At 48.8% G+C, this 20796-nt stretch overlaps 1 protein-coding gene across 2 annotated transcripts in view; it reads right to left on the bottom strand.

Moving 5' to 3' along the window:
• LOC121272317 (calpain-5-like) overlaps positions 1 to 20532 on the bottom strand; it is a 32902-nt gene extending 12370 nt beyond the window's left edge. For both annotated transcript variants that reach the window (XM_041178925.1, XM_041178926.1), the window contains exons 1-7: positions 20368 to 20532; positions 18576 to 18707; positions 14792 to 15000; positions 12353 to 12545; positions 7300 to 7493; positions 2358 to 2435; positions 470 to 665 (exon numbers count right to left, since the gene is read on the bottom strand). In XM_041178925.1, the coding sequence (XP_041034859.1) occupies positions 470 to 665; positions 2358 to 2435; positions 7300 to 7493; positions 12353 to 12545; positions 14792 to 15000; positions 18576 to 18707; positions 20368 to 20532 (1167 nt within the window). The remainder of the gene's footprint in view (positions 1 to 469; positions 666 to 2357; positions 2436 to 7299; positions 7494 to 12352; positions 12546 to 14791; positions 15001 to 18575; positions 18708 to 20367) is intronic.
• Positions 20533 to 20796: the final 264 nt, after the last annotated feature.

Below are 20796 nucleotides of genomic sequence, written 5' to 3'. Positions count from 1 at the left end.
GAGTGAAAGATCAAGCTCGAGGGGCTGAAGGGCCTCCTCCTATTTCCTAGGTGTTCCTGTGTACCGTCTTTGACATAAATCCCCAAGTGCTCCACATGAAACAAAGCTTCAGCCACATGAAGAAATATGAGGGAACGGTGACCAAACGTTTGGTCAAAGAGCAAGACCGAGGCGGAGAGGTTTAGGGAGGGAATTCCAGAGCTTAGGGGCAGCTGAAGGACCGGCCGCCAATGGTGGAGCGGTTAAAACCAGGGGATGCTCAAGAGGCCGGAGATCTCGGAGGGTTGTGGGCCTGGAGGAGGCTCCAGAGACGGGGGAGGAGGTGGGGAAGAGGGCCATGGAGGGATTTGAGAACAAGGATGGGGGTTTTGAAGATTGAGGCGATGCTCGGCCGGGAGTCTAACGTAGGTCAGCGGGTGCGAGTGAAGTTGGAGGGGGGTCTCGAGGAGCGCGGTTAAGTGGCACACACCTGAGGGTTCTGGAGGAAGGTGTCGCGGTTGTTGATGCAGCCCCCACTCCGGTTCTGAAGCGGGTGGGTGCAGACGGCCCACTCGCCGGACCTCGTGGCCTCCAACCAGGTCTTGTGGAAGCTGAGCAAGGAGGTGTTGATCTGCCGGCAGATCACCATGTCGGTGAAGTAGGCGGAGAAATCCTCGAAATTCATCCTGGGTCACAAGGGAGGGAGGGAGGGAAGCACCGGAGTTAATTCGCCGCATCATCGAATTCAAAGGTGAACCGGTCCCAGTGCTGCTCACAAATCTCCTCTCACTCTGCAACCAACACCACCCTTCAGTCACTTTCTCCTTCCCTACACCCTTAAGGGGAAGCTAGTTAAGCACTTGAGAGAGAGCGAGGAACAGAATGACAATTTTACAGCTCCCTCTCAGGTGGGTTGGAAACAATTAGACGCAACATTGGAATAGCTCATCATTTTCAATCTCCTCAAATTCCACCCCGGCGCATAATGCTACTTTCCTATTGGACATCAGGAGTACTGTGTTATCTCGCTGCACTGAAAGGAGTCACCCGTGAAGGACACGCTTGCACAACAACTTGCGTTTATATAGCTCCTTTAATGCTCCCAAGGTGCAGGAACTCACCAAGCCTCCTTAGACAGCACTTTCCAAATCCAGGACCGCTACTATCTAGAAGAACAAGGGCAGCAGACACATGGGGAACACCACCACCTGGAAGTTCCCCTCCAAGCCCACTCACCATCCTGACTGGGAAATATATCGGCCGTTCCTTCGCTGTCGCTGGGTCAAAATCCTGGAACTCCCTCCCTAACAGCACTGTGGGTGTACCTACACCACATGGACTGCAGCGGTTCAAGAAGGCAGCTCACCACCACCTTCTCAAGGGGCAACTAGGCATGGGCAATAAATGCTGGGCCCAGCCAGCGATGCCCACATCCTATGAATTAATTAAAAAAATGATGCTTCACAGGAACAAAACAGGGTGAAATTCCACACTGAGCCATGGTTTCTTTTTGTTTAAGTTCATCTGGTGTAGGTACACCCACCGCGCTGTTAGGGAGGGAGTTCCAGGATTTTGACCCAGCGACAGTGAAGGAACGGCCGATATATTTCCAAGTCAGGATGGTGAGTGACTTGGAGGGGAACTTCCAGGTGGTGATGATCCCATCTGTCTGCTGCCCTTTTCCTTCTAGATGGTAGAGGTTGTGTGTTTGGAAGGTGCTGTCTAAGGAGCCTTGGTGAGTTGCTGCAGTGCATCTTGTAGATGGTACACACCGCTGCTACTGTGTGTCGGTGGTGGAGGGAGTGAATGTTTGTGGATGTGGTGCCAATCAAGCGACTGCTTAGTCCTGGATGGTGTTGAGCTTCTTGAGTGTTGTGGGAGCTGCACTCATCCAGGCAAGTGCAGAGTATTCCATCACACTCCTGACTTGTGCCTTGTAGATGGTGGACAGGCTTTGAGGAGGCAGGAGGTGAGTTACTCGTCACAGGATTCCTAGTCTCTGACCTGCTCTTGTAGCCACAGTATTTATATGGCTAGTCCAGTTCAGTTTCTGGTCAATGGTAACCCCCAGGATGTTGATAGTGGGGGATTCAGTGATGGTGATGCCATTGAACATCAAGGAAGGTATTGGCACAGGTGGCCCAAAGCTTGGTCACAGGGGTCAGTTTTAAGGAGAGAGAGAGAGAGGCGGAGAGGTTAAGGGAGGGAATCCCAGAGCTTGGGGCCCAGGTAGCTGAAGGCACGGTTGCCAATGGTGGGCCGATTAAAATCGGGGGATTCTCAAGAGACTAGAACTGGAGGATCGCAGAGATTTCAGAGGGTTGTTGGGAGAGAGTAGAGATGGGGCAGGGTATTTATTGAAATTTATAAAATCTTACCAGAACTCTCCATCATCCTGGACCGTCACCCCCATTTTCTCTCTCTCCATTTTGCTGATCTTATTCCACTCTTCAGACCTACACTTTCAACAGGACAATGAGATCAGCCACAGGCCCGAGACAAGGCGCCTCAATTCAAATATGGTCCCCCCTACCCCTCCCTTCCTGAGAGGCAGGGCCCCTGCAGGCTGGTGCCACTCACCACCCTCTTCCGCCCCTCACATTGCCCACCCTCCCGTCCCCTCACGCAAGGTACAGACCCCAGATCTCAGACAGAGAGAGAGACTCCAAACCCCATCCACATGCGACAGCGACCCCCCCCCCCCCCGCCCTCCCTCCCACAAACACATTGCGATCGGAAATAAGAGTGCGGTGAGGACAGTGAAATCGCTTTTTCATTCCTGCGTAGGATGTGGGCACCGCTGGCAAGGCCAGCATTTGTTTGCCCGTCCCTAATTGCCCTCGAACTGAGTGGGCTTGCTCGGCCATTTCAGGGGGCAGTTAGGAGTCGACCGCATTTGCTGTGGGTCTGGAGTCACGTGTGGGCCAGACCAGGTAAGGAGGGCAGATTTCCTTCCCCGAAGGGGCGTGAGTGAAACCGGATGGGGTTTTTACACCAATCGATGATAGTTGCCATGGTCACCATATCTGAGACTCACTTTTAATTCCAAATTTTTTTATTAATTGAATTTAAGTGGGTGGCATGGGTGGTATTGTCACTGGACGAGTGTTCCAGATACCCAGTGTCATGCTATGAGGGACCTGGGTTCAAATCCACCAGGGCCAGTGGCAAAATCTGAATTCAGTAAAAAAAATCTGGAATTAATACACTGATGATGACCATCTGGTTCACTAATGTCCTTTAGAGAAGGAAATCTGCTAGCTTGTCCTACATGCGACTGACTCCAGACCCACAGTGATACGGTTGACTATTAAGTGCCCTCGGAACAAGGGCAAATAGGGATGGGCAATAAATTCTGGCCTAGCCAGCGACGCCCACCTCCCCGTGGTCAGATTGGAGCTTGTAGCCTGGGCCTGCAGATTAATGCTCCAGTGATGTTACCATGACGCCACCATCGCCCCGGACTTATTTTCCCACCCCAAAATTTTCAAGAGAAACTGAGGTCAAAGATCAGGTTAACCAAGATTGGCCTTCCTCGGTTCAAGGTGGGACCATCCCTTGCCCAATCGCTGGGTTCGCTTCAACCCATCACTGGACTCAATTCAAATTGGCGCCATAGGCAAAACCGTGACCTTTCAACTCTTTAGCCTGGCTTTTGATTGGATCCAGGTGGCTTCAGCGTCATTCCCAGTTACCAAGGAGCAGGAAACCTCTCTGCCCTGGGAATTGACGGGGACAGTGTGGAGGGAGCTTTACTCTGTATCTAACCCCGTGCTGTACCTGTCCTGGGAGTGTTTGATGGGGATAGTGTAGAGGGAGCTTTACTCTGTATCTAACCCTGTGCTGTACCTGTCCTGGGAGTGTTTGATGGGGACAGTGTAGAGGGAGATTTACTCTGTATCTAACCCCGTGCTGTACCTGTCCTGGGAGTGTTTGATGGGGACAGTGTAGAGGGAGATTTACTCTGTATCTAACCCCGTGCTGTACCTGTCCTGGGAGTGTTTGATGGGGACAGTGTAGAGGGAGATTTACTCTGTATCTAACCCCGTGCTGTACCTGTCCTGGGAGTGTTTGATGGGGACAGTGTAGAGGGAGATTTACTCTGTATCTAACCCCGTGCTGTACCTGTCCTGGGAGTGTTTGATGGGGACAGTGTAGAGGGAGCTTTACTCTGTATCTAACCCCGAGCTGTACCTGTCCTGGGAGTGTTTGATGGGGACAGTGTAGAGGGAGCTTTACTCTGTATCTAACCCCGTGCTGTACCTGTCCTGGGAGTGTTTGATGGGGACAGTGTAGAGGGAGCTTTACTCTGTATCTAACCCCGGTGCTGTACCTGTCCTGGGAGTGTTTGATGGGGACAGTGTAGAGGGAGCTTTACTCTGTATCTAACCCCGTGCTGTACCTGTCCTGGGAGTGTTTGATGGGGACAGTGTAGAGGGAGATTTACTCTGTATCTAACCCTGTGCTGTACCTGTGCTGGGAGTGTTTGATGGGGACAGTGTAGAGGGAGATTTACTCTGTATCTAACCCCGTGCTGTACCTGTCCTGAGAGTGTTTGATGAGGATAGTGTAGAGGGAGATTTTCTCTGTATCTAACCCCGTGGTGTACCTGTCCTGGGAATGTTTGATGGCGACTGTGTTGAGGGAGCTTTACTCTGTATCTAACCCCGTGCTGTACCTGTCCTGGGAGTGTTTGATGGGGACTGTGTTGAGGGAGCTTTACTCTGTATCTAACCCCGTGCTGTACCTGTCCTGGGAGTGTTTGATGGGGACTGTGTTGAGGGAGCTTTACTCTGTATCTAACCCCGTGCTGTACCTGTCCTGGGAGTGTTTGATGGGGACTGTGTTGAGGGAGCTTTACTCTGTATCTAACCCCGTGCTGTACCTGTCCTGGGAGTGTTTGATGGGGACAGTGTAGAGGGAGATTTACTCTGTATCTAACCCCGTGCTGTACCTGTCCTGGGAGTGTTTGATGTGGACGGTGTACAGGGTGCTTTACTCTGTATCTAACCCCGTGCTGTACCTGTCCTGGGAGTGTTTGATGGGGACAGTGTAGAGGGAGATTTACTCTGTATCTAACCCCGTGCTGTACCTGTCCTGGGAGTGTTTGATGGGGACTGTGTTGAGGGAGCTTTACTCTGTATCTAACCCCGTGCTGTACCTGTCCTGGGAGTGTTTGATGGGGACAGTGTAGAGGGAGATTTACTCTGTATCTAACCCCGTGCTGTACCTGTCCTGGGAGTGTTTGATGGGGACAGTGTAGAGGGAGATTTACTCTGTATCTAACCCCGTGCTGTACCTGTCCTGGGAGTGTTTGATGGGGACAGTGTAGAGGGAGCTTTACTCTGTATCTAACCCCGTGCTGTACCTGTCCTGGGAGTGTTTGATGGGGACAGTGTAGAGGGAGATTTACTCTGTATCTAACCCCGTGCTGTACCTGTCCTGGGAGTGTTTGATGGGGACAGTGTAGAGGGAGATTTACTCTGTACCTAACCCCGTGCTGTACCTGTCCTGGGAGTGTTTGATGGGGACAGTGTAGAGGGTGCTTTACTCTGTATCTAACCCCGTGCTGTACCTGTCCTGGGAGTGTTTGATGGGGACAGTGTAGAGGGAGCTTTACTCTGTATCTAACCCCGTGCTGTACCTGTCCTGGGAGTGTTTGATGGGGACAGTGTAGAGGGAGCTTTACTCTGTATCTAACCCCGTGCTGTACCTGTCCTGGGAGTGTTTGATGGGGACAGTGTAGAGGGAGATTTACTCTGTATCTAACCCCGTGCTGTACTTGTCCTGGGAGTGTTTGATGGGGACAGTGTAGAGGGAGCTTTACTCTGTATCTAACCCCGTGCTGTACTTGTCCTGGGAGTGTTTGATGGGGACAGTGTAGAGGGAGCTTTACTCTGTATCTAACCCCGTGCTGTACCTGTCCTGGGAGTGTTTGATGGGGACAGTGTAGAGGGAGATTTACTCTGTACCTAACCCCGTGCTGTACCTGTCCTGGGAGTGTTTGATGGGGACAGTGTGGAGGGAGCTTTACTCTGTATCTAACCCCGTGCTGTACCTGTCCTGGGAGTGTTTGATGGGGTCACTGTAGAGGGGGCTTTACTCTGTATCTAACCCCGTGCTGTACCTGTCCTGGGAGTGTTTGATGGGGACAGTGTAGAGGGAGATTTACTCTGTACCTAACCCCGTGCTGTACCTGTCCTGGGAGTGTTTGATGGGGACGGTGTAGAGGGAGATTTACTCTGTATCTAACCCTGTGCTGTACCTGTCCTGGGAGTGTTTGATGGGGACAGTGTAGAGGGAGCTTTACTCTATATCTAACCCCGTGCTGTCCGTGACCTGGGAGTGTTTGATGGGGACAGTGTAGAGGGAGCTTTACTCTGTATCTAACCCCGTGCTGTACCTGTCCTGGGAGTGTTTGATGGGGACGGTGTAGGGGGAGTTTTACTCTGTATCTAACCCTGTGCTGTACCTGTCCTGGGAGTGTTTGATGGGGACAGTGTAGAGGGAGATTTACTCTGTATCTAACCCCGTGCTGTACCTGTCCTGGGAGTGTTTGATGGGGACAGTGTAGAGGGAGATTTACTCTGTATCTAACCCTGTGCTGTACCTGTCCTGGGAGTGTTTGATGGGGACAGTGTAGAGGGAGATTTACTCTGTATCTAACCCCGTGCTGTACCTGTCCTGGGAGTGTTTGATGGGGACAGTGTAGAGGGAGATTTACTCTGTACCTAACCCCGTGCTGTACCTGTCCTGGGAGTGTTTGATGGGGACGGTGTAGAGGGAGATTTACTCTGTATCTAACCCTGTGCTGTACCTGTCCTGGGAGTGTTTGATGGGGACAGTGTAAAGGGAGATTTACTCTGTATCTAACCCCGTGCTGTACCTGTCCTGGGAGTGTTTGATGGGGACAGTGTAGAGGGAGATTTACTCTGTATCTAACCCCGTGCTGTACCTGTCCTGGGAGTGTTTGATGGGGACAGTGTAGAGGGAGATTTACTCTGTATCTAACCCCGTGCTGTACCTCTCCTGGGAGTGTTTGATGGGGACAGTGTAGAGGGAGATTTACTCTGTATCTAACCCCGTGCTGTACCTGCCCTGGGAGTGTTTGATGGGGACAGTGTAGAGGGAGCTTTACTCTGTATCTAACCCCGTGCTGTACCTGTCCTGGGAGTGTTTGATGGGGACAGTGTAGAGGGAGCTTTACTCTGTATCTAACCCCTTGCTGTACCTGTCCTGGGAGTGTTTAATCACGGGGATCCTGACCCAAATAAACACTCCTCACCTTGATTAATGGTCCCTCCCAACCTTAATACTTACCCATCACTCCATGGGCCTTTCCATTCTGTGCTGCCCCATGGGTTCCGCATTCGGATCATGTACAGTTTCTCCTTCTTAAAGTAGGACAGAAGGCCCTCACCAATCCGTACCTTGCGCACATCCGTGACACCGTAGGCATGACCTTTTACCAAACCACAGCCCATCTGGGCCTCTAGCTGATCGCCAGACTCAGGCTGTATCAAATATAAAACAAAACTGAAGTGTGTCTGACATTCAAGAAGAATAGGAAGCTAGGTAAAGGTGGAGGGGTAGCACTGTTAATCAAGAATGGTATTGGTGCAATAGTCAGAGATGACCTTGGTTCAGGAGTTCAGGGTGTAGAATCGGTTTGGTTGGAGATGAGGAATAGTAGGGAAAAAAATCACCAGTGGGAATGGTCTACAGGCCCTAACAGTAATCGCAATGTAGAACAAAGTATACAAGGAGAAATATTGGCTGCTTGTGATAAAAGGACGGCAATAATCATGGGCGATTTTAATTTACATATAAATAGGAAAAGTCAGATTGGCAGTAGGAGTCTGGATGAGGAGTTCATAGAATGCTTGCGAGATAGTTTCTTAGAGCAGCATGTTCTGGAACCAACCAGAGAGCGGGTTATGTTAGACTTGGTGTTGTGTGATGTGATAGAATTAATTAATGACCTCAGAGTAAAAGGCACCCATAGGTAGCAGCAGCCACAATACAATTGAAATTTACATCCAGTTTGAAAGGAAGAGTGCGTTTAAGACTAGTATCTCAAGCTTAAATAAGAGCAAATATGTGGGGATGAAAACTTAGCTACCTGAATTAAGCTGGGATACTAGGCTAGGGGATAGATCAATAGAGCAATATTTAAGGGGATATTTCAGAATACACAGAATGAGTATATTCTTACCATACAGAAAAATTCTAAAAAGAGGGCCCATTTTCCATGGTTAATTAAAGAAGGAAAGCATCGAGCTTAAGGGAAAAGCATATAATTGCAGAAAGAGGAGTGGCAGGTCAGATGATTGGTCAGAATACAAAGAATAGCAGAGAATGACTAAACGGTTAATTAGGAGGAAGAAATTATAGCATGAGAGGAAGCTAGCTAGAAATGAGCTTCTTCAGGTGTTTAAACAGGAAAAGAGTAGGTAAAGTGAGAGTTGGTCCTCTAGAGAGTGACCGTGGGGAGTTAATAGTGGATAGTAAGGAAATGGCAGATGAAATGAATAAATATTTTGCTTCTGTCTTCACCATAGATCATACAAAAACCATTCCAGTAATAGCTGTGAATCAGGAGGTGGAGGGGAGAGAGGAACTTGGTGAAATTACAATCACGAGGGAAGTGGTACTGAGTAAACTGATGGAGCTGTGAGCTGACAAGTCTCCAGGTCCAGATGGACTTCATCCTAGGGTCTTAAAAGAGGCGGCTAATGATGTAGTCGATGTGCTGGTGCTAATTTTCCAAAACTCCCTAGATTCTGGAAAGGTTCCATCAGGCTGCAAAGTAGTGAATATTCAAGAAAGGGAGGGAGGCAGAAAACAGGCAACTATAGGCCAGACGGCTTGACATCTGTTGTGGGGAAGGTGTTCGAGTCGACCAGCTTTAGCTGGGCACTTAGAAAACTCAAGGTAATCGGGAAGAGTCAGCATTGTTTTGTGAAAGGGAAATCATGTTTAACCAATTTATCGGAGCTCTTTGAAGGAGTGACAAACACCGCGGATAAAGGGAGCCTGTAGATGTGCTGTACTTGGGTTTCCAGAAGGCATTTGAGAGGGGACCACATCAAAGGTTATTGTGGAAAATAAAAGTCCATGGTGTAGGGTGTAACATATTAGCACAGATAGAAGATTGGCTGGCTGTCAGAAAACAGAGAGTATGTATAAATGGGTCTCTGATTGGCAGGATGTGATGAGAGGAGTCCCACAGGGGTCTGTGCTGGGGCCTCAACTTTTTACAATTTACATCATTGTTAGGGGAGAGCGAAGGCGTGGTAGCTAAGTTTGCAGGCGACACAAAGATAGGTAAGGAAAGTATGTTGTGAAGAAGACATGAGGAAGTGGCAGGTGGATATGGATAAGTTGAATGAATGGGCTAAAATCTGGCAGATGGAGTATAATGTGAAGTTGTTCATTTTGGCAGTAAGAATAAAGAAGCAGAGTATTACTTAAATGGAAAAAACTACAGAATTCCAAGCTGCAAAGGGATCTAGTGTTCTCGTGTATGAGTCACAACAAGTTAGTATGCAGATACAGCAAGTAATTAAGAAGCCTATTGGAATGCTGTCCTTTATTATGAGTGGAATTGAACATAAAAGTAAGGACGTTATGCTTCAGTTATACAGGGCGTTGGTGAGACCACACCTCGAATACTGTGTGCTGTTTTGGTCTCCTTATTTCAGGAAGGATGTAAATACATTGGAGGCGGTTCAGAGAGGGTTTACGAGATTGATACCTGGAATGAGCGGGTTGTCCTATGAGGAAAGGTTGGACAGACTGGGCTTGTTTCCACTGGAGTTTAGAAGAGTGAGGGGTGACTTGATTGAAGTATACAAGATCCTGAACGGCCTGGACAAGGTGAACGTGGAAAGGATGTTTCCTCTTGTGGGTGAATCCAGAACAAGGGGGCACTGTTTTAACATTAGGGATCGCCCTTTTAGGACAGGGATGAGGAGAAATGTTTTCTCTCAGGGGGTTGTGCGACTTTGGAACTCTCTGCCTCTGGAGGTGGGGGGTCACTGAATATTTTTAAGGCGGAGGTAGATAGATTCTTGTTAGGCAAGGGAATTGAAGGTTATTGGGGGTAGATGGGAATTTGGAACTCGAAACACAGTCAGATCATCAAGATCGTACCGAACGGCAGAGTGGGGCTGAATAGCCTACTTCAGGAGAATTCACAATGGGGAATAGAGAAATAGCAGAGAAGCTAAATGATTACTTTGTGTCTGTTTTCATTGAGGATGATACAGGAAATTCCCCAGATTTAGAGATCCAAGGCACTAGGGAGAACTGGGAGTTGAAGGAAATTAGTATAAGGAAGAACGTTGAAAGAGGTGCTTTGGAGGTAGTGGATACATTGATGATCATTTTCCAAAATTCTGTAAATTCTGGAATGGTTCCTGAAGATTGGAGGGTAGCAAATGTCACCCCACTTGGGCCCAGTACTTGGGCCCCAGCTGTCACAATATATATCAATGATTTGGATGTGGGGACCAAATGTAATATTTCCAAGTTTGCGGAAGATACAAAGCTGGGCAGGAATGTGTGTTGTGAGGAAGATGTAAAGCGGCTACAGGAGGATTTGGACAGACTTAGTGAGTGGGCAAGAACATGGCAGATGGAATATAACATGGAAAAATGTGAGGTTATCCACTTTGGTAAAAGGAACAGATGTGCAGGGTATTTCCTAAATGGTGAGAGATTAGAAAGTGTAGATGTACAAAGGGACCTGGTTGTCCTTGTCCCTAAGTCACTGAAAGCGAACATGCAGATGCAGCAAGTAATTAGGCAGGCTAATAGAATGTTAGTCTTTATTGCAAGAGGATTTGAGTACAGGAGTAGCAAAGTCTTGCTCCAATTGTGTAGAAGCTTGGTTAGACCGTACCTGGAGTACTCTGTGCAGTTTTGGTCCCCTTACCTCAGAGAGGATATTATTGCTATAGAGGGAATGCAACGAAGGCTCATCGGACTTGTTCCCAGGATGGCCAGACTGACTTATGAAGAGAGATTGGGGAAACTGGGCCTGTATTATCTAGAGTTTCAAAGAATGAGAGGTGATCTTGTTGAAACCTACAAAATACTTCAAGGAATAGACAGGGTAGATGCAGGTAAGATGTCTCCCCTGGTTGGGGAGTCTAGAACCAGGGTACACAATTTCAAAATAAGGGGGAAGCCACTTAGGACCGAGATGAGGAGATATTTCTTTGACTCAGGGGGTTGTGAATCTTTGGAATTCTCTATCTGAGAGGACCGTGGGAGCTCAGTCATTGAGTGTATTTATGGTAGAGATTGATAGATTCCTGATTAACAATAACGTAAAGGGTTATGGGGATAGCGTGGGTAAAAGGCATTGAAGTGTCCGATCAGCCATTATCGTATTGAATGGCGGAGCAGGCTTGATGGGCTGAATGGCCTTCTCCTGTTCCTATGTTCCGCTCCTATTTTGTATGTTTGTGTGAAACAGGGGGAGGAGAGGGTGTGGTCAGTGCACTTGCTCACAACACACACTCTAACCGACCAATCATGGCAAGGACGTGGATTGAACGCTGGCGATTCAAAATGGCACTGTAACTCAACAACAATTTGCATTTATATAGGGCCTTTAAGATGGCAAATCATCCCAAGGTGCTTCACCAGAGCCACATCGGACACTCGAGCCAAATAAGGAGATATTAGGGACAGGGATCAGGTGACCAAAGATTCAGTCAAAGAGGTTGTGGGTTGAAGGAACGTCTTAAAAGTGGAGAGAAGGCGGTGGAGAGTTTCAGGCAGAACCTTTGGCCCTCCTAGCCCCTCCTATCTCCAACATTCCCTTGGTGGGGCTCCAATAGCCTTGAATCCGATTCGTTGATAGGAAGCCTTCTCGAAACCCGCTCATGGGGAGTGGAAGGGCTCACATTTATGTAACGCCCCTGTCACAGCCTCGGGACATCCCAAGGTGCCTCACAGCCAATGAAATCCTCTGCAAAGCGCAGGCGCTGTTGCAATTGTGCACAGCGCGATCCCACAAACGGCAAAGTGATCACGGACCAGATCATCTGCTCTGAGTGCGGTCGGTCGAGGGATAAACAATGGGCCCAGGGCAACCCCGGGGAAAACCCCCCCCACTCTCCTTCGAAATAGTGGCCGCAGGATCTTTTACATCCACTCGAGACTGTTGGGGGCCTCAGTTCAATGTCCTCATCGGCGTGGCGCTCCCCCTGTGCTGACACTGGGAGACTAGGCCTGGGTTAGGGGGCTCGAGTGCCTGGATTGGGACTTGAACCACCCCCCCACACCCCCATCCACCCACCCACCCACCCACCTTCTGATGAAGAGGATAAGAGTAGCACAGGAGGAGCTTTGCCATTACCCGAATGGAGCAGCTGATCAGCGACCTTCTGCAATGAGCTTTCAGGAGGTTCTGGTAGAGCTTCTTTCTCTTCTCAAGGTCGGCGCTGTAATTCTCCTCGGCCAGGGCCACCGGCTCAGAAATCCCCCCGGTGAAATCCACCAAGGCATCGGCCGTGTTGCCCCCTTCCAGAGCTTCATAACAGCCATTCAGCCTGACATAGGGACAAGGCACATGGTCAGTACAAGCACTGGAGCGGCCCCACTTAACCCTTCCACCGCTGCGGTTTCTCAACGCTGGTGACCCAATAGGATTTACAGCGCAGAAGCAGACCATTCGGCCTATCTGCTCCGTGCTGGCGTTTAAGCTCCACACGAGCCTCCTCTCACCACCCCCCCCTTCATCTCAACCCATCAGCACATCCGTCTTTTCCTCTCTCCCTCATGTGTTTGCTCAGCTTCCCCTTAAATGTATCTACCCTATTCACCCCAACCACTCCCTGTCGGAGTGAGTTCCACATTCTCACTGCTCTCTGGGTAAAGAAGTTTCACCTGAATTCACGACTGGATTCATTAGTGACCATATTATATTGATGGCCCCTAGTTCTGGCCTACCTCTCAAGTGGAAACACCTTCTCCACCTTCCCTACCGAACCCCTTTGATAGTTTTAAAGGTCTCTGTTAGGTCACCCCTCAGCCTTCTCTTTTCTAGAGAAAAGGAAACTCCATTTTATTTGAAAGGGAAATTGCCCCATTGTTGACACCGGTGTGTCCCATGTGGAGTTGAGCCATTTAGTCCGTGAGACGGCACAATTTTGAGTCCCTGATCTGAATTCATTCTTAAGGGCTGCACATGTGATTCTGAATTAATACACAGGGCCCTGTTCTTTGCTGACAGAAAGGACATGTACACACATTTGTGCCTGCTTTGGCTAAACAAAACAAGTGACAGCCATTTGCTGACTCATTCCTCAGGGCACTGCCTTAACCAATCGGGGTCAAGCTGCCTGGTTTAAATTTCAAACAATGCTTGGCAGTTAACTGTCAGCCACCATCACTGGTACATTCTCCATGGCAACGTGTCTACCAGAGTCCACTTGCCAACCAATCAGCACTCTCTTCACATACAGTATAAATTGTTGTTTTCCCCTTATTTTGGTATTCTTGTGAAGTGTCCTGATGAGTGCAAGACAAAAAGCTTCGACATGTCTCTTTTTTCAGCAATACCTAAGTTCTGTAGCACCAACCGAATAAACATTACTATGACAATGACCAGATCATCTGTCTTTAATGATGTTGGTTGGGGGATAAACCTCAGCCAGGACACCAGACAGAACTCCCCTGCTCTTCTTCAAGGTGCCATTGGATCTCTCACGTCCACCCGAGGAGGCAGGTGGGGCCTGGGCTTCATGCCTCATCTGAAAGATGGTAGTTCTGACAGTGTAGCACTGCAGTACTGCACTGGAGTCTCAACCTTGATTTTGTACTCAAGCCCAGGGGCGAGACTTAAAGCTGGAGCCTTGTGGTTCTTGCCCCATTCACTTAATCTGGCTATGAGCCTTTGAAACTTCCTGCTCCCAGTACCACTAACTCTCTGTCCCTCCTAATTCAGGGTCACTGGTAAACTCAGATGAACAATACTCTGTACCTTCATCCAAGTCATTTCATTTTTTTACTTAATCTTGGAATATGGGCATCACTGGCTGGGCCCAGCATTTATTGTCCATCCCTAATTGCCCCTTGAGAAGGTGGTGGTGAGCTGCCTTCTTGAGCCGCTGCAGTCCATGTGGTGTAAGTACACGCACCGTGCTGTTAGGGTGGGAGTTCCAGGATTTTGACCCAGCGACAATGGAGGGACAGCCAATATATTTCCAAGCCAGGATGGTGAGTGGCTTGGAGGGGCACTTGCAGGCTGTGGTGGCCCCATGTGTCTGCTGCCCTTGTCCTTCTAGATGGCAGACATCATGGGTTTGGAAGAGGCTGCCCAAGGAGCCTTGGTGAGTTGCTGCAGTGAATCTTGTAGATAGTACACACTGCTGCTACTGCGCGTCGGTGATGGAGGAGGTGAATGTGTCAGGCGGTGCATGGAGGGGCGGTGGAATCAAGCAGGCTGCTTTGCCCTGATAAATCAGTGACAAATATGGTTAAAAAGCACAGATTGATGGGGAGCACCACTTGTCATTTCTTTCCATTCAACAAATTTATCCCTAATCTCCATGGCCTTCCAGCACTTTCCAAACTCCACTTGCTCATGCTCCAATTTTTGCCAATAATCTCTCATGTGGAACCTTATCCAATGCCTTCTGGCAGTCCATACGGACAACATCTATTGATGCTCCTCTATCCAAGGTTGCCAGGGACCTCCTCCCAAAGCTCAACCTAATTGGTCAGGACCCCAAGACCAATCCCACGTGGGGAAGGTGGGGGCCTTCCCCCTTCTGCTTTTGAAGAGCCAGCTTACTTGACGTAGGCTTTCTCCAGCAAGGAGCACCAGAACTCCCGGCTGTTGTCGGAGTGGCAGAAGATGAGCCTGCCATTCACGGTGGGCAGGCGATCATCGATCACCACATCGAGCCAGCTGCCGAACCGGCAGAAACGGAAGTGGAAGATCCCGGCGTAGCTGTCCGGCTTTCTCGGATCCCATTCCTGCTCCTTATGGTCCGGGATAACCTGGAGAAACCAATACCAAACATCAACTTGGCAGGAAACCTCCTCCTGGCAAAATGGCGCGAGTGATTGAGTGAGTTGCTGCCTCACGGATAGCCCTGGTGCTAAGCTCCATTTCCCGTTAACTCCCAGATCCCAAAGTCCAGATCCCCAGTTCCCCCTTGGACTGGGTTTCGAGGAGGTGGGTGAGGAATTTTGCGCGGCAGCCAAAATCCCGAGGGGTCTGGACAGGGTAGATCGGGAGAGACTGTTCCGGTGATGATAGGATCGAGAGCTGGGGGACACGATTGGCAAAAAAATCCAAAGGCGACAGGAGGAGAAACTTTTTCACGCAGCGAGCAGTCAGGATCTGGAAAGCGCCACCTGAGAGTGTTGGGGAGACAGGATCAACCGAGGCATCCGAGAGGGAATTGGGTTATTATCTGAAGAGAGAGAATGTTCAGTGTTATGGGGAGAAGGTTGGAGGGACAGTACCAGCTAAACTGTTCTTGCAGAGATAAGAACATTAGAAATGGGGGCAGGAGTAGGCCATTCGGCCCCTCAAGCCTGTCTGGCCATTCAATAAGGTTGTGGCTGATCTGCCCCAGACCTCATCTCCTCTTTCCTGCCAGCTCCTCATAGCCCTCAACTCCCCGATATTTCAAAAATCTATCTACCTCCTCTTTAAATGCTTTCAGTGATCGAGCCTCCACAACTCTCTAGGGTAGAGAATTCCAGATATTCGTTACCCTCTGAGAGAAGAAATTCCTTCGCATCTCAGTTTTAAATGAGCGTCCCCTTATTCTGCAACTATGTCCCCTAGTTTGAGAGCAGGTACAGACAGGTAGAAAATTATTTCAAACCCAGGCTGATTTGAGAAGTTAAGAAAACAATCCGTGGAACTCCTCTGTCTAAAGCAGTGGAAACTCATCCAGATGGTCGCTCTCACCCTGAGAATTTGGTGCAGTGCACAAATTTTACAAACAATTCGCCTGTTTACTTCAATCTGGGATCTTTATCCTCACGCATGGATTTTTCATTGAGTTAGGAGATTCATGGACCCCCGGGATTGGATAGCACATTGCACAATCCTTTCATGTTTGGACCCAGGATGCGGTTTATATGGGTCTGATAGGTGGATCGAATCAGTTTTACTGGCTGCTATGAGTTCCAGGACACAGCACTGGGCATTTGACACCTGCAAACCTCTTCCCTGATCGCAGGCTCGTCTCTCGAGAGTTTTAGGAAGATGTTACAAGAGAGCTGGTGCTTGAAAATGGAGCACTGGAAAGAAAACTTAAAGGAGGGTTCATGGGGAATGTGTAGAGGGAGCTTGCTAAAAACAGCCTTTTACAAAACTACCATCCACATTGAAGAAGTGGGATAATAGATGGAGGGGATAAAGATCCTCCTCTCCAATTGTCTATTTCCATTCCACTGTCCCCATCAAACACTCCCAGGACAGGTACAGCACGGGGTTAGATACAGAGTAAATCTCCCTCTACACTGTCCCCATCAAACACTCCCAGGACAGGTACAGCACGGGGTTAGATACAGAGTAAAGATCCCTCTACACTGTACCCATCAAACACTCCCAGGACAGGTACAGCACGGGGTTAGATACAGAGTAAAGCTCCCTCTACACAGTCCCCATCAAACACTCCCAGGACAGGTACAGCATGGGGTTAGATACAGAGTAAAGCTCACTCTACACTGTCCCCATCAAACACTCCCAGGACAGGTACTGCACGGGGTTAGATACAGAGTAAAGCTCCCTCTACACTGTCCCCATCAAACACTCCCAGGACAGGTACAGCACGGGGTTAGATACAGAGTAAAGCTCCTTCTACACTGTCCCCATCAAACACTCCCAGGACAGGTACAGCACGGGGTTAGATATAGAGTAAATCTCCCTCTACACTGTCCCCATCAGACACTCCCAGGACAGGTACAGCACGGGGTTAGATACAGAGTAAAGCTCCTTCTACACTGTCCCCATCAAACACTCCCAGGACAGGTACAGCACGGGGTTAGATACAGAGTAAATCTCCCTCTACACTGTCCCCATCAAACACTCCCAGGACAGGTAAAGCTCGGGGTTAGATACAGAGTAAAGCTCCCTCTACACATTCCCCATGAACCCTCCTTTAAGTTTTCTTTCCAGTGCTCCATTTTCAAGCACCAGCTCTCTTGTGACATCTTCCTAAAACTCTCGAGAGACGAGCCTGTGATCAGGGAAGAGGTTTGCAGGTGTCAAATGCCCAGTGCTGTGTCCTGGAACTCTTAGCAGCCAGTAAAACTGATTCGATCCACCTATCAGACCCATATAAACCGCGTCCTGGGTCCAAACATGAAAGGATTGTGCAATGTGCTATCCAGTCCCCGGGGTCCACGAATCTCCTAACTCAATGAAAAATCCATGCGTGAGGATAAATATCCCAGACTGAAGTAAACAGGCAAATTGTTTGTAAAATTTGTGCACTGCACAGAATTCTCAGGGTGAGAGCGACTATCTGGATGAGTTTCCACTGCTTTGGACAGAGGAGTTTCACAGATTGTTTTCTTAACTCCTCAAATCAGCCTGGGTTTGAAATAATTTTCTACACCTCTACTGGAAAATTGGATGGTTTTTGGATGAGATGCCCTGTCCATATATGTATATACATATATATATATATATATATCACAAATGGGGGGAAAGGTGGGGCTGAAGCTGAGATGTTGTCTATGTTCATATTTAATATATAGTTGCAGGAATCATTTTTTTCATTCCTGTTCACAGTGCGAGCATGTCGCTGGCTAGACCATCCCTAATTGCCCCTTGAGAAGGTGGTGGTGAGCTGCTGCCTTCTTGAGCCGCTGCAGTCCATGTGGTGTAGGTACACCCACTGTGCTGTAAGGGAAGGAGTTCCAGGATTTTGACCCAGCGACAGTGAAGGAACGGCCGATATATTTCCAAGTCAGGGTGGTGAGTGACTTGGAGGGGAACTTCCAGGTGGCAGTGTTCCCCATGTGTCTGCTGCCCTTGTCCTTCTAGGTGGTAGTGGCCGTGGGTTTGGAAGGTGCTGTCGAAGGAGCCTTGGTGAGTTCCTCCAGTGCATCTTGTAGATGGTACACACACTGCTGCTAATGTGCGTCGGTGGTGGAGGGAGTGAATGTTTGTGGATGGGGTGCTAATCAAGCAGGGCTGCTTTGTCCTGGATGGTGTTGGGTTTCTTGAGTGTTGTGGGATCTGCACTCATCCAGGCAAGTGGGGAGTATCCCATCACACTCCTGACTTGTAGATGGTGGACAGGCTTTGGGGAGTCAGGAGGCGAGTCACTCACTGTAGAATTCCCACCCTCTGGCCTACTCTTGCAGCCACAGTATTTTTTCTGACCATTCCTGTTCAGTTTCTGGACAATAGTAACCACCCCCCACCGCACCCCCCCCCTCCAGGATGTTGATAGTGGTGGGGTTAGTGATGTTAACGCTTTCGAATGTCAAAAGGAAGGGATTAGATACTCTCTTGTCAAACATGATGATGTGATACATAGCAACACACCTGTAAGACCCCCCCAAACCAGCCAGTCTGTACCCGGAAACGGAAAGTGCCAGACCTTTTTCCAAAGGGAGGGCTCTGTGGCTAGGCAGGAGCAAGCGGCCACGAACCAGCAGTTTCCCAGGCTCCCCTGGTTGAGATCCCGGGAGCTGATCCCATCCACAAACAGCTGTGGATCCGTGCACAGTTCCTGCAGGAAGAACAAAGGTAAAGGTCACGGGGTTGGGCGGGGATAGGAATGGGGGAAAGGAGGAAGACCAGGGATGGGGTAACAATTTAAAACCTGCATTCCTATGACAGCCTAAGCGCATCTCAAAGTGCTTTACAGCCAATGAAGTGCTTTTCTGAGACATCCTCATGTTTTAGTGTTGGAAACACAGCAGCCAATTTGCACACAGCAAGCTCCCACGAACAGCAATGTGATAATGGCCAGGTCTTCAGTTCCCATGATGTTGATTGAGGGGTAAATATTGGCCCCAGGGCACTGGGGAGGACTCCCCCTGCTCCTCTTCAAAATAGCGGCCAACAGGTCTTCCAAATCCACCCGAGTGAGCAGCTCAGTTTTACAAAGGAGTGTCGGCCTGGATTTTGGGCTCAAGTCTCTGGAGTGAGGCTTCAACCCACGACCTTCTGACTCAGAGGCGAGTGTGACTCACTGAGTCACACAGGTCCAACGTTCCTAATGAGTTATTTTCAGAGTTGTAGAGTCATAAATCATGACTCTTGAGGCTTATTTGGATGAGTTCAGTTTATACATGTCAACGCCTAAAGACAGCCTATGGCAAACAGTTGCTTGGTAGCGCAGAACATGAATCTTGATGAAAAGAGAGGTATGTTGTCAAAGTTTTTTGTCTGGCACTCATCAGGACAAACACAAGAATGCCAAATTTCAAACCATCACAACAATTTATTCCACAGGAGAAAAAGGGTGCTGACTGCTTGGCAAGTTGACTTTAATTGGCTTAGGCATTGCCATAGAGAAAGCAACAGTGAACCACAAGCTCCCTCAGCTCCCAAGTAATTCAAAAAATTGAACATATTCCTTTTGTTTGAAGAGTACGGGTACCTCTGTATAAACATATGTTGCTTCTAACAAGCGTAAATGGACCACATTACAAGCTTAACTGATCATCTCAATTGGCTGTTAGTGTAACTATTAGCACACTCAGGATTGTTCAGCAAGTTCTGCCCATCTACAGAATCACATTTAACAGCAGGTGCTTTTAATCAGCAATTGGCAATCGGCGCCCTTTTCTCCTGTAGTATAAAGTGGTTGCAACCGTGTGAAATTTGGCTTCCTTGCATTTGTCCTGATGAGTGCAGGACGAAAAGCTTTGGCAACTTTACCTCTCTTTTCAGCAATATTCAAGAACCTGTGGCATTGCTCCTGGTGCGAGAGCACTGCAGTGAGGCTACACTGCCACCTGGTGGCTGTTGCTCATAACTACATTCAGATGTCTTCACGCAGGAAATTGCTGCAGCTACCAACGACTTAGGAACCTTTTTATACTTATTATTGATGTATGAAATGCCGCTAAAAGTCACAACAACAGGAAGTGAAGTTGGTGGACAGAAAATAAACGCACAGAGATTATTGATATCATACAGCAATGGTTAAAGGTGTGTTTAACGTAGGAACAGGAGGAGGCCATTCAGCCCCTCAAGACTGTTCTGACATTCAATTAGATCCCCCATTCTTCCCCAGCCTCAAGTTTTTTTTTAAGATTGGCCGCGATATAATTGAATGGCACACGCTCGAGAGGCCGAATGGCCTCCTCCTGTTCCCACGTTGGTTTACAATACATGATGACAGGATAAAGAACGAAACTGGTTGGATCTTCCTGACTTACACTCGGGCGTTTCCACTCGACGTTCCCAGGAGGGGATCGGGTGTAATAGATGGAATCATTTGAGATCGGGAAGAGGGGGTCCTCAAACAGAATCTTGTCCCGTCGACAGGCTCCCTTCAGCGCTCGGTAATTCTGGCCCTTGTAGTGCTGCACACGCTGTGGCATATTGTATCTGCAGAGTCACACCTTCAGAGGATGTCTGGGAACCACAGTGAGAGACATTAGCTCAGCTGTTGACCATCAGTGTGGTTTCCGGCTGATTTTATTTGCATCCAGGAAGACGAGAGATAGGGAGCGGGAGGATCCCTGAGTTCCCCAGGAGGATGTTGCTGTCTGCAGAGCTTCCCCAGGGAATGTGTCAGTATCTACAGAGTTTCCCCAGGGAATGTGTCAGTATTTACAGGGGTTCCCTGGGGAGTGTGTCAGTAT

Source organism: Carcharodon carcharias, chromosome 33, assembly GCF_017639515.1.
Source record: "Carcharodon carcharias isolate sCarCar2 chromosome 33, sCarCar2.pri, whole genome shotgun sequence".
Classification (NCBI taxonomy): Eukaryota; Metazoa; Chordata; class Chondrichthyes; order Lamniformes; family Lamnidae; genus Carcharodon; species Carcharodon carcharias.
The sequence above is the reverse complement of the archived record's forward strand: the minus strand, read 5'-3'. Positions and strand labels throughout refer to the sequence as shown.